The following is a 12,243-nucleotide window of genomic DNA, read 5'->3' as shown; positions in this document are numbered from 1 at the left end:
TTCCCCTTCCAGGACTTTGGGATATAAAGAACAGTGTACAGCCAATCGATAGCTAATGTTATTTTAATGTGAATTCTTGGTAAACCACCTAGGAACTGCCCCTACTTTTCCTTTAAAAAGTCACTTGCAACTGCTGTTAATCAGAGTGTTTAACTTGAACCTATGCTCCCTGGTTGCAGTCCTTGAACTTGGCCCAAATAACCTCTCCATTTATGTTAATTTTTTTCTAAGTTTTTTTCCTTTAGGTTGAGAGTGCCCCATGATTATACCCCTGGAGGGTGGTCCATGAAGCCCACTTACCCCTCCGTACCCACCACCAAGTGAGTGGATCCCCAGCCCTGAGCTACACACCCAATTCTGGGAGGCTTAAGCCTCCGTTCACTCTGCGCTTCCCAGCTCTGAGTGTTCCCGAAAACCCCATGCAGCTGTGCCATAGGCAGCCCCAGGACAGCTTTAGGGGGGCTCTGGAGGAAGCCTGCTCATCCCAGGTCTCTTTGAATTCCTTCCTGGAGGCTCAGCTGAAGCCCCAGAGTAGCCCATCCACCTTCCTTGGAGAAGCAGGAGAGCGGACAGGGTGAAGGAATGGGTGGTGAGAAGCTATGGAAAGCAATGGACAGCTTCTTCCTTCCTTCCAGGGAAAAAGGCTCTGGACAGCCCTGCCTTGGATGCATGAGGCGGATGTCCAGCAGATCCAAGGACTGGACTGGTGTTTGGGCAGAAACCATCTTGGCAACTGCAACTGGCCAGGAGAAAGAATCAGGTCCAAGAAAGAGGCCACTGAGGAGGAGGTCCTCTCATACTTTCAAGTCAGTCTTAAATCCCACCCAGACACCATGTGAAGGTTTTCAGGGACCAAGCCTGCCTCTACACAAAGGCTGAGGCGAAGAATAACCTTGTGTTCATCAGCCCAACAATGCAGCAAGCAGGTAATATTAGGGACAAACTAACCAGGCTCAGAGGTTAGGTAACAACCAGCAGGTGGAGGAGCCATGGCTGTCACCCAGGTAGGTGTGGCTTCAAAGTCCTTGCTCTTCCCTACCAGGCAAAAGCGGGGATCTAATAAGTAACAGGTCTGGGTGTTGCCAGCAGCCAAGCAGACTGTGAGTGACCAGATGAGAAAAAGCAGAAGACAGAAGTGCAGGAGCATTCTTCACCCTGGCACTTGGAACACCGAATCATGATTCCCTTGATTTATCTTTTCTTCTCACTCAACTGCAAGTTTTCTAGAAGGTGGAGGACTGAGTACTCTGGCTTCTATATCCACAGCATCCACTAGGTGCATGACACAGCGTCTGTTCTGAGCAATGCTTGCTGCATGTTTGAACCCTGTTTTTCTGATGGGGAAAGTAGGAGAGAAACCTAGCAAAACCACCATGGTCAGCTGGAAAGGATGCAAGCTCAGGGAGTGGAAGGGAAGGGGAGGGGTTGGGCCAAGTGCTCAGGAAATCATCTCTGTGGATAAATGGGTCTCTTCCTGATACAGACACAGAATTTCTCTGAGGCCTTGTGGGCCCCCCACCCCCACCCAGAGGTCACAGGCCTGTAGCAGGTGACTTCTTTTGTTTATACACAAAGTCAAAGGTCAGAAATGTTGCCATATGGCCTGAGTTAGCTTTATAAAATGTGTATACTTTGGGAAGTAACTTTCCTTAGAGTCCTCCTAGCCTGTGGGGGCACTCAGGAGTCCAGAGGAAGAGCTTGGAGGCTGGGATGGTGGGGGAGGGCTGAACTTGCCTAGGGAGACACCAGGAAGCAGCCAGTGACAGAGCTGGAAGAGGGCCCAGCTCTTTTCATCCTAATCCCATCTACTGGCCAGCCTTTCTCAGGAAATTGGGCAGAGTAATGTTAAAGCATTGCATACCTTCTAGCTTTCAGGAACCAGCAAGATCAAAAGATGTGATCTTGGCATTCTAGCCAAAAAAGAATTTGCACCTCCTTCCAGAGACATAGCACTGTTCAGGTTTTTTCTCCCTCTTCCATACCCAGGCCCACACCCCATCTGAAGTCAAGAACACTGTCCTGACCACAGACTTATAACCTGGCCCGGTTGGGGGCAGGGCACACTCAACGGCGCCCCACACGCGACAGCATGAGTGGGAGCCAGTTCTGTGCAACCAAGCACACACTTCACATTTGCAATCTCACGGGGTCCTCCCCAGGACTGGGGGACACAAGGAAAGCAGCTTTACTTACCGTGCTACTACAGAGGCAGCAAAGCTCCTGGAAACAGGCACCCCTCTGCCTGCCAGCCTCCACTCCACCCCTTGCAATGAAGACAGAAGCAAACGGGTGCAAGAGTAGGCAGCAAGGCGCGAAAGCAGTGCTTGTCAGCAGCTGATGACAGAGGGGAGACTGGAATTTATCCTTGAAGGGGTCCCAGCTCAGAGGCAGGGACCTGAGGGCGGAGCCCAGGCCTTGGCCCTTGTGCTTCCCTGTCAGGACAGGCACTCCTGGCCCTCCGAGTACCCATAAGGGAAGAAGAATTTAGAGTCCTGAACCAGAACTCAGAGTCAGCACAAGGTCGCTGCAGCCACCAGTCAAAGCCCCCATCCACACAGGCCAGGCGAGCTTTTCCTGTTGCCTAGGTGCTAGGGTGCGGGTGGGGTGGGGGTGGGGGTGCGGGTACCTACTCCCTACTGCGCGCCACCCAGAGATGGGGCAGCCGCGAGCCCTCTTAGATGGGTCCCCAGGGAAGCTCTGCAGGACCCCTAAGATCCTCTCCAGAGGGACTCCCCCCCCTCTTCCGGGGGCCCCGTACCTGAGCGGGCGGACACTCTGCAACTTCGCTTCCTGCCAAGTCCGAAAGAGGACGGCCCGGGCCCCCAACGCCCCCCGGCTCCCGGCGCACAGCCTCCCCAGGCGCAGCATCCCGACGTAGACAGCCATGGCTCGCTTTGCCCTGCGTCCGGGCCGAGTAAACTTTTAAAGTGAGCCGAGGCGGGGCGAGCGCGGGGCGAGCGCGGAGCGCGCGGGGAGGCGGGGAGGCGGGGAGGGTGGCCTGTGCTGAGGACATGGTCCTGGCGGGGCGGAGTGAGGCGCGGAGGTGGCGACTCTGCTCCGGGCCACCTTCCCCTCGGACCCCGAGGCCTTCCACCTCCCACCTTGGAAGAATTGCCCTGGTTTGCTCTGGATCCAAAGGCCCGGGCTGCAGGTCTCCCTCCCAACCCTCAGGGGCCTGGATGTTGAGGGCGCAAAAGTTTGTTGATTTCACAGAGAGGGAGCCAGTGGTGTCTTGCCAGGCCAAGACCTGTCCATCCCCTGAGCCCGATTTAGCGCGGGAGTCACGTGCTGTTCCCCCCACCTCCACCCCCTCGCCCCACCCCCGTCCCCCTGGTTGTGAGCCAGAGGCCAAAGGAGCCCCTGAGGCATGCCAGCTGTAGCAGGGGGCCCGCGGGGCTGGGGAGGCAGGGTGAGCTCCCTCTGGGTCCTCTTGCACAGAGTCCGGGGCAGAGTCCGGCTGAGGCCAGATGTCAACTTCGGAAGGGGCGCTGGTTGTTGGTACCCCCATCTCACACATGGCATCCTCCCATCCCTCCCCCGCTGTGCACCAAGTAAGGTGGCCTCAGGGACTGGGACCTGTGTATTTCACCCCGCATCTGCCAGTCCTAGCTTTGGGCCTAAGGCACAATTCCCTGCGCTGTCCCTGCGTGAATGGGAAGCTCAGCCCACGACCCTTCTCACTCTCTCTCCAGCCCTTCCTTAGGGTCCCCTGAGGCCCAGATGCAGGTGAGGTGCTGAGACCCGGGCAGAGAGCAGGACAGAGAGAAGGTGACTGTCCATCTCTGGTCCTGGCTGGGAAAGGTGGCGCTGGGCCTCAAACAGTAGCACCCTTTCTTCAGGTTCCAGGTCCACACTGTTTTGGCCCAGCCTTGACCCTTCCTCCACAGAAGGCGGGGAGAATGGGGAAAGGCCAGGCAGGCTGACCTCCCCTCTCTTGACCTGTAGAGGATGAAGTAACCCCCTCCAGGCAGAAGGGGCAGCTGAGGGCGGAGCCTGGGCTGAGGAGACCTTTGCCCTTATCTGGAACTTTGGCTCAATTACCTTGGGTCCTGAGAAGGTTTCCAGGCTGCTCCTCTTTATGATCTTGACAGTGACCTCAAATCCTCGTTACCCTGGCTCCTAGGGAAGATCCCCACACTTCACACCCACACTGTGGGGTTGGGGCAGGAAGGAAGACATGGGAACAAAAAGATCATGAGAAGCTGGGATTGCAAGTACATGCCTTCCTGATTAGACTGTCTTTGATAGCTGGCCCAGGGAATGTGGGGTGCTGGGGAGTATCCTGGGTCTGAGGTCCCAGCCCTGCCTGGCAGGCTCAGCCATTAGCTTGCTGGGTGGCGCTGTGTAAATTGTTGCCCATCTCTGGGCCTGTAAGGTGAGGGGTAGATACTGATCTTGTAGGTCCTTCTACTCTCCTTGCTAGTTTGAGGGTCAGTCCTGGGGGGAGAGAGAAATGACTTCCTCTTTCAACTTTGCTCTGGCCTTGGCTTTCCAAGACACTAGGCTTTCTTGACTCTTCCCAGGCACACATGCCACGGGATCACAGCCACCAGTTGTGAGATATCTCCCACATGCCAGAATCTTCAAGGAGACACCATGCAAGGAACAGGCATGCCTTGGAATGTGTCTTATGGATGAAGAAACTGAGTCCCAGAGAGCTCCAGCCTCTTAAGCACGGGTCAAGGTTCTGCCCATACTTGCCTTGTGGCTTTGGGCAAGCACAGGGCCTCTCCAGCCTCAGTCATTGTCTGTAAATGGGGATAATAATATCAATTTCACACAAAGGGTTGGGCTAAGGGTTGAGTAGGTAGCACAGAACTGGCAGTTGGTCAGTTTTCAGTGATTATTTCTTTCTCCATCTTCTCCATTCTCTCGTGTCTTCATTCTGAGACCTTCCGCTGTGTGAGGAATTGCATAGCTGTTTTAGGAGGAGGAATTATTCCGCAAAGCCCTGGTAGGCACTATGGATGAGGAGGAGGGGCTGGGAAGGAGAAATCAAGATGGCTGATGTGGAAGTCCCTGAGTCGTGGTACCAGGATCATGTTGACTCAGCATTCTTGAGCTAGTATAGGGAAGTGGAGAACCCAACATATAGGCCATCTAGGCCCTCCAACTTCCCTTCCCCTCCCTTCAACCAGCTCGATTCCCCATTGCCCCCCAAGGGGCCTTCTACCTGAGCCAGCACATCTGCTGTGCGTGCTGCACATAATTTGCATGATTTATGGTCCATGTGATTTTGCTCATGCCATTGGCTACCCTGAGAAAGCTCTTATTCCCTCCCCCTGGACAATATCCTTTCCTTCTGTGCTTCAAGAACAGGCTCAAAATATAAACACCATTTATTGATTTTTTAAAACTCATAGTATCAACCTATGAATAAAGTCCAGAAGACTTAATCACAATTAGAGAACAGAATATGTTACCGACCTTGGAAGTTACACCTGATAATAGTTGAGCAGTAAGGGGCAGTGGAGAGAGGTAGAGGCAAATATCCTTGTCTTATATACTGAGGTTTCAAGAGATCCTGTCTATCGATGATGGAATGTGAAATAAATGAGTATGTGATTAAGCACAAAAATAATAATACAATTATATTAGAAGGGTTTAGGGAGAAGAGATGGAGGGGCAAATCCTCACCTATCAAAGAGAAAATCAATAAATAGCAGAATAAATATTTTGGGTTTTTTTTTTGAGACAGAGTCTCACTCTGTTGCCTAGGCTCGAGTGCCGTGGTGTCAGCCTAGATCACAGCAACCTCAAACTCCTGGGATGAAGCGATCCTCCTGCTTCAGCCTCCCAAGTAGCTGGGACTACAGGTCAGCGCAATGACACTTGGTTAATTTTTTCTATTTTTTTTTTTTTTTTTAGTAGATATGGGGTCTTGCTCTTGCTCAGACTGGTCTGGAACTCCTGCTCAGACTCCCAGAGTGCTAGGATGAGCCTGGCCATTGTTTAGAGATGAATAGCAGAAGATAAAACAGAAATGGTTAAAATAGTTCAAATGATTACCTTTGGACTTAAATAGACATTTCGCCAAAGAAGATATACAGATGGCCAATAAGCAAATGAAAAGATGCTCAACATCACTAGTCATTAGGGAAATGCAAACCAAAACCACGAGATATCACCTCACACCCATTAGGATGGCTACTATTAAAAAAAAAACAACAGAAAATAGTAAGTGTTGGTGAGGATGTGGAGAAATTAGAAGCCTTGTGCATTGCTGGTAGGAGTGTAAAATGGTGCAAATGGTGTAGCCACTTTGGGAAACGGTACGATAGTTCCTCAAAAAATTAAAAATAAGAATTACCATATGATCCAGCAATTCAATTTCTGGGTATATACCCAAAATAATTGAAAATAGGGACTTGAACAAACATTTATACATCAATGTTCGTAACAGAATTATTCACAATAGCCCAAAGGCAGAAACAACCTAAATGCCCCAATGAGTGAAGGGATAAACAAAATGTGTATATCCATACAATAGAATATATTATTCAGCCATAAAAAAGAAGGAAATTATGACACATGCTACAACACATATGAATCTTGAAGACATTATGCTAAATGAAATAAGCCAAAAAAATAAAAACTATGTGATTCTACTCAGATAAGATAACTAGAGTAGTTAAATTCACAGAGATAGAATGGTGGTTGCCAGAGGCTGGGAGGGGGGACGTGGGAGCTATTGTTTAATGGGTATAGAGTTTTAGTTTGAGAAGATAAAAAAGTTTTGGAGATGGATGGTGGTGATGGTTGCATAGCAATGTGATTGTATTTAATGCCAGTGAACTGTACACCTAAAAGTGATTTAAAAGATAAATTTTATTTATTTCTATTTTACCACAGTTTTTAAAAAAAATCTTGTCTTTGGAGCATAGGACCAGGAGGAAGAGAACTTCTGCTTTTCGTTACAAAGCTGTTTTCTTGTTTTATTTTCTTTTTTTCTCTTATTTTATTTTTTTGAGACAGAGTCTGGCTCTGTTGCCTGGGCTAGAGTGCCGTGGCGTCAGCCTAGCTCACAGCAACCTCAAACTCCTGGGCTCAAGCAATCCTACTGCCTCAGCCTCCTGACTAGCTGGGACTACACGCATGCGCCACCACGCCTGGCTAATTTTTCCTATTTTTAGTAGAGACTGGGTCTCGCTCTTGCTCAGGCGGGTCTTGAACTCCTGAGCTCAAGCAATCCTCCCACCCCAGCCTCCCAGAGTGCTAGGATGACAGGTGTGAGCCACCGTGCCTGGCCTCTTGTTTTATTTTCTAAGGTGGGGTATATATTTTTCTTTTTTCATATCCAAGTATTATATAAATTAGATATATGTTTTATCCTAATACATTTTTTTTTTTTGTTAACAGGCCTGAGAGAGATTTCCTAACTAATGCCATCAAACAGTTACAGGGGCTCAGCATGGTGGCTCATGCCTGTAATCCCAGCACTGGGAGGCCGAGGCAGGAGAATCACTTGAGCGCAGGAGTTCGAGGCTGCAGAAAGAAAAGTTACAAGGACTGATGTTGTCGATGATGTTTTCACTATGAAAAAATGAGTGCAAAGGGGCTACTTAGGCCTGAAGTCAGCTTCGGCTGACTGGAAAGAATCCAGCCCTATTGCATTTTCTGTCCATGACCTCGAGCAGATCTCTTTTCTCGGATGTAATAATTGACTGTTTCCAAGTAGTATATAAAAAATGGCCCTTTAGAAGAATTTGCTTCACTGTATGTCTGAGAAGGGAGCTGACTAAGAAGAAGTGCAGCGGTCATGAAGGACAGGTGGGAAAAAAGGAGAGGCTCTGCTGGCCACGGAAAGAAGAACGGGGAGGAGGATGAGAAAGGGAGTTTTAATTTTCAAAGAAGAGCATAAAATGACCTGGAATATAATGCTTATACTCTGCCAATCAGGCCAATTAGATCCTACAGCCAATACAAGAAAAAAAAAAAAACCCAAAACAAACAGCAACAAAAAAATTAAAAACACGCCAAACCAAAAAACAAGGCTAATAAAAATTGTTCTAAAAATAAACGTTTCTGGTTTTCAAACAAAATGAAAATAAGGAACTTGCTCTGAACTACCCTGTAGACTAAAATTATCTTGATCACAGTTGATGGCAGACACAGGCAGATGTGATCTTAAGTGATCAGTGTTCTCTTGCTGACAGTCCGAAATTGAAAAACTAAATAAGCCATAATCCCAGCAACTGCTGAAAAGTTATGAAAGCCTTGCTTTTGTAAACAGGGAAGAACACAAAAATCTTTCTTTGGATTGTGTAATATTTTACTTTTCTTAGGTCAAAATCAAGAGCTGAAGTCAACTGCGAAGTCTTGGATAAAAACCCAGTGTTATCAGACCAAATACCTTCCTATACTCATTCGTTGGTTCACCGGACATTCATTGAGTCCCCACCTGGTGACAGGCATTATGCTGGGCCTTAGAGCTGGAGATATGAATGAGACAGGGTGTTCACTGTCAAGGAACACCAACCCTGAGACTGATGATGGCCCACAGTGTGGATGGTGCTGTATGTAGGGGACGGGCAGAGGCACCTGCGCTAGGCATGTTGCAGAAGCTCTCCTGGAGGTTTGATCTGAGTTCTGAGAAATGAGCGGTGTGTTAGTTTCCTATTGCTGCTGGAACAAATTGCACATATTTATTTAGTGGCTTAAAACAACAGAAATTTATTTTCTTACAATTCTGGAGACCAGAAGTCTGAAGTGAGTCATAGGATTAAATCAAGGTGTTAACAGAGTTGGTTCCTTTGAGAGGCACCAGAGGAGAATCCATTTCTTGTCCCTTCCAGCTTCCAGTAGCTCCGGGTGTTCTTTGGCTTGTGTGGCCCCAGGACTATTCTAATCTCTGCTTCAGTGGTCTGTGGTCACATTGCCACATTGCCTCCTCTTCTTTGTCTTATCTCTCTGTGCTTTTTTTTTTTTTTTTTTTTTGGAGACAGAGTCTTGCTTTGTTGCCCAGACTGGAGTGCAGTGATACAATCTCAGGTCTCTGTAACTTCAAACTCCTAGGTTCAAGCGATCTTCCCACCCCAGCCTCTCAAGTAGCTGGGACTATGGGTGCATGCCACCGCAGCCAGCTAACCTTTGCCTTTCTTATAAAGAAGCTTGTGACTACATTTAGGGCTGGCTTGGATAATCCAGGATAGTAGCTCCATCTCAAAATTCTTAATTTAATCACATCTGAAAAGTCCCTTTTGCCATACAAGGTAGCACTCACAGTTTCCAAGGATTAGGATGTGGCTATCTTTGGGAGCCATCCTGTAGCCCATCAGAGACAGGATTTGCAGGGGTAACCGTGGACAGCCAATGGGATGTTGTGAGTGTAAGGGGAAAGTGTAGATGAAGAAAGAAAGCATATACATTCCGAAAGTTTCTAGTAGTTTTGTTATGGGAGCAAAGAGTGTTTATTTGGGGGTACAGAAAAATAAGGCATGGCCTTATAAGTAAGATAGGCAGTGCGTATGTTATTAATATAATGATTATGGATTTTACTCCTAGCAAGCCCTTGGCTAGTGTGTGTCATATGGTAGGAACTCAATACACTTTGGGTGACTTGAGTAGAATAAATGGCAAAGACATAATATTCATAGAGTGCCTACTGTACATTTCTTGGCGATATAAATGTAAAAAGGATCTCCATTTTGTGAGATCCAAGCCCTATGACCAAGAGATGAGGCTTTTCAGGCCTAGAGCTATTGTCAGGTGGCTTGCAGATGCTGGTATCAGAATCCAAGCTAATCCTTCTTGCTTTTGTGTCATTTACAATGTGTAGGCAAGTGTCTTCTTCCCTCAAAGTCTCAGGATGGCAGTTCCAGACATCACATGCAGGCACAACCAGGAAAGAAGCTTGGCAGCCTTTGATTAGCGAAGACATCCTTTCTCTGGAGCCCCTCAGCAGACTCCCCTCAGATTCCATTGCCATCATTGTTACCATGCCAACAACCCTAATGCAAAGCAGGACACGGTGCTGTGGGCCATAGTGTAGCCAAAAGCTGTGTAGGGCATCAGCAGAAATAGCTCGATTTTGGTCAGAGTGATCAGGCAAGTCTTCCTGGAGAAGGTGGCATCTGCATTGGACCTTGAAGGATGAAAATGATGGTGACCGTGGAAAGAGAGGAGAGGGCATATGAAGCTGAACAGAATGAATAGAGGGAAGGAGGTGGGAACGTGGAAGAAGAGATAGATTGAACAGTTTTACAGGATTGATTTTTTTTTTTTTTTGAGACAAAGTCTCACTGTGTTACCCAGGCTAGAGTGCCGTGGCGTCAGCCTAGCTCACAGCAACCTCAAACTCCTGGGCTCAAAGGATCCTCCTGCCTCAGCCTCCTGAGTAGCTGGGACTACAGGCATGTGCCACCATGCCCGGCTAATTTTTTATATGTATATTTTTAGTTGTCCGGCTATTTTCTATTTTTTTAGTAGAGACGGGGTCTCTCTCTTGCTCAGGCTGGTCCCGAACTCCTGAACTCAAATGATCCGCCCTCCTCAGCCTCCCAATAGTGTAAGGATTACAGGTGTGAGCCACCACGCCTGCCCAGGATTGCTTTTTTTTTTTTTTTTTTTGAGACAGAGTCTCACTGTGTTGCCCGGGCTAGAGTGCCGTGGCGTCAGCCTAGCTCACAGCAACCTCAAACTCCTGGGCTCAAGCGATCCTTCTGCCTCAGCCTCCCAAGTAGCTGGGACTACAGGCATGCACCACCATGCCCGGCTAATTTTTTCTATGTATTTTTAATTGTCCGATTAATTTCTTTCCATTGTTAGTAGAGACGGGGTCTCGCTCTTGCTCAGGCTGGTTTCGAACTCCTGAGCTCAAACAATCCACCTGCCTCGGCCCCCCAGAGAGCTAGGATTACAGGTGTGAGCCACCGCGCCCGGCCCCAGGATTGATTTTTTTGAGTGCCTTCTAGGGACTGAGAACTTTGTATATTTTTTCATTTGATCCTTATTAAAAATATAGCTTCTTCTATAAATGGAGTTTTTTTTTTGTTTATTTTACTTTGTTTTTGTTTTTTTTTTAGAGAGGAGGTCTCACTCTGTTTCCCAGGCCGGAGTGCAGTGATGTGATCATAGCTCCCTGTAGCCTCAAACTCCTGGGCTCAAGGGATCCTCCCACCTCAGTTTCCTGAATAGCTGAGATTACAGGTGAGACACACATTGCCTAGTTCCTACAGATGGAGATCTGTGATTGAGGAAATCCAGGCTTGGAGAGATTAGCTAAAGTGTCCTAAGTTGGTATAACCAGATTTGATCTCAGATCTGTCTCAACATATAATGTCATTCAGTCATTCATTCATTGATTATCTATTTATATTGAACTTTTCTACTTCATAATTTATTACAAAAATAATAAGGTTCATTGCAATAAATCTTTAAGGTAAACAAGGTTAAAATTGTGGACGTTCATCTATATCTTTTCCTAGGCTCATACAAACATGTAGATACATTTATGTGTTTCTCTATCTCCTTTATATATTTTTACCAAAACATGAGATTATGTTGGACGATCAATGAAATCAGAATAAAGTCCATAGATTAGATAGTAGTATTGATTGGTTGTAATTTGTTGACTTTTATAATTATCCTGTAGTTATATAAGAAATTTCCTTGTATTAATATTTGGGGAAAACACATCAATATAGTTAGGGATAAAGGGGCATCAGGTACTCCAGCTTGCTTTTGATTAAAAAAAAAGAAGGGGTATCATTTCTGCAAACATACTCTTAAACAGTTCAGAAATATGTGTGTGTGTGTTTATGGAGAGAGAGAGAGAGAGAGAGAGAGAGAGAAGGATAAAGCAACTGTAGTAAAATGGGAAATCCAGAATATCCAGGAAATCTTCCTTCTATTCTTGCAACTTTTCTGTAAATTTGAAATAATGTCAAAGTGAAATTTAAAAACATGAGATCATGCCATGCATCTTACTCAGTGACTTGCATTTGTTTACTTAGCCATATACAACAGATATTTTTTTCCAGGTGAACACATATAGTTCCTACTCGTTCTCTTTAATAGCTGCATAATGTTCCATTGCATAAATACATCCTAATTTAGGCTGGGCGCAGTGGCTCATGCCTGTAATCCTAGCACTCTGGGAGGCCGAGGCTGAAGGATCGCTTGAGCTCAGGAGTTCGAGACCAGCCTGAGAAAGAGTGAGACCCCCCCCCATCTCTACTAAAAAACAGAAAGAAATTAGCTGGAAGACTAAAAATATATAGAAAAAATTAGCCGGCAGTGGTG

At 47.0% G+C, this 12,243-nt stretch overlaps 1 protein-coding gene across 1 annotated transcript in view; it reads right to left on the bottom strand.

The window, feature by feature from the left end:
• Positions 1-3,004, bottom strand: part of ACSF2 (acyl-CoA synthetase family member 2) — a 37,103-nt gene extending 34,099 nt beyond the window's left edge. The window contains exon 1 of the mRNA XM_012662560.1: positions 2,759-3,004. Coding sequence (XP_012518014.1) covers positions 2,759-2,886 — 128 coding nt within the window. The 5' untranslated portion in view covers positions 2,887-3,004. The remainder of the gene's footprint in view (positions 1-2,758) is intronic.
• Between the last annotated feature and the right edge of the window lie 9,239 nt (positions 3,005-12,243).

Source organism: Propithecus coquereli, unplaced genomic scaffold, assembly GCF_000956105.1.
Source record: "Propithecus coquereli isolate 6110/MARCELLA unplaced genomic scaffold, Pcoq_1.0 Scaffold119, whole genome shotgun sequence".
NCBI classification, from domain to species: Eukaryota; Metazoa; Chordata; class Mammalia; order Primates; family Indriidae; genus Propithecus; species Propithecus coquereli.
This window is presented reverse-complemented; position numbering and strand designations above follow the sequence as displayed.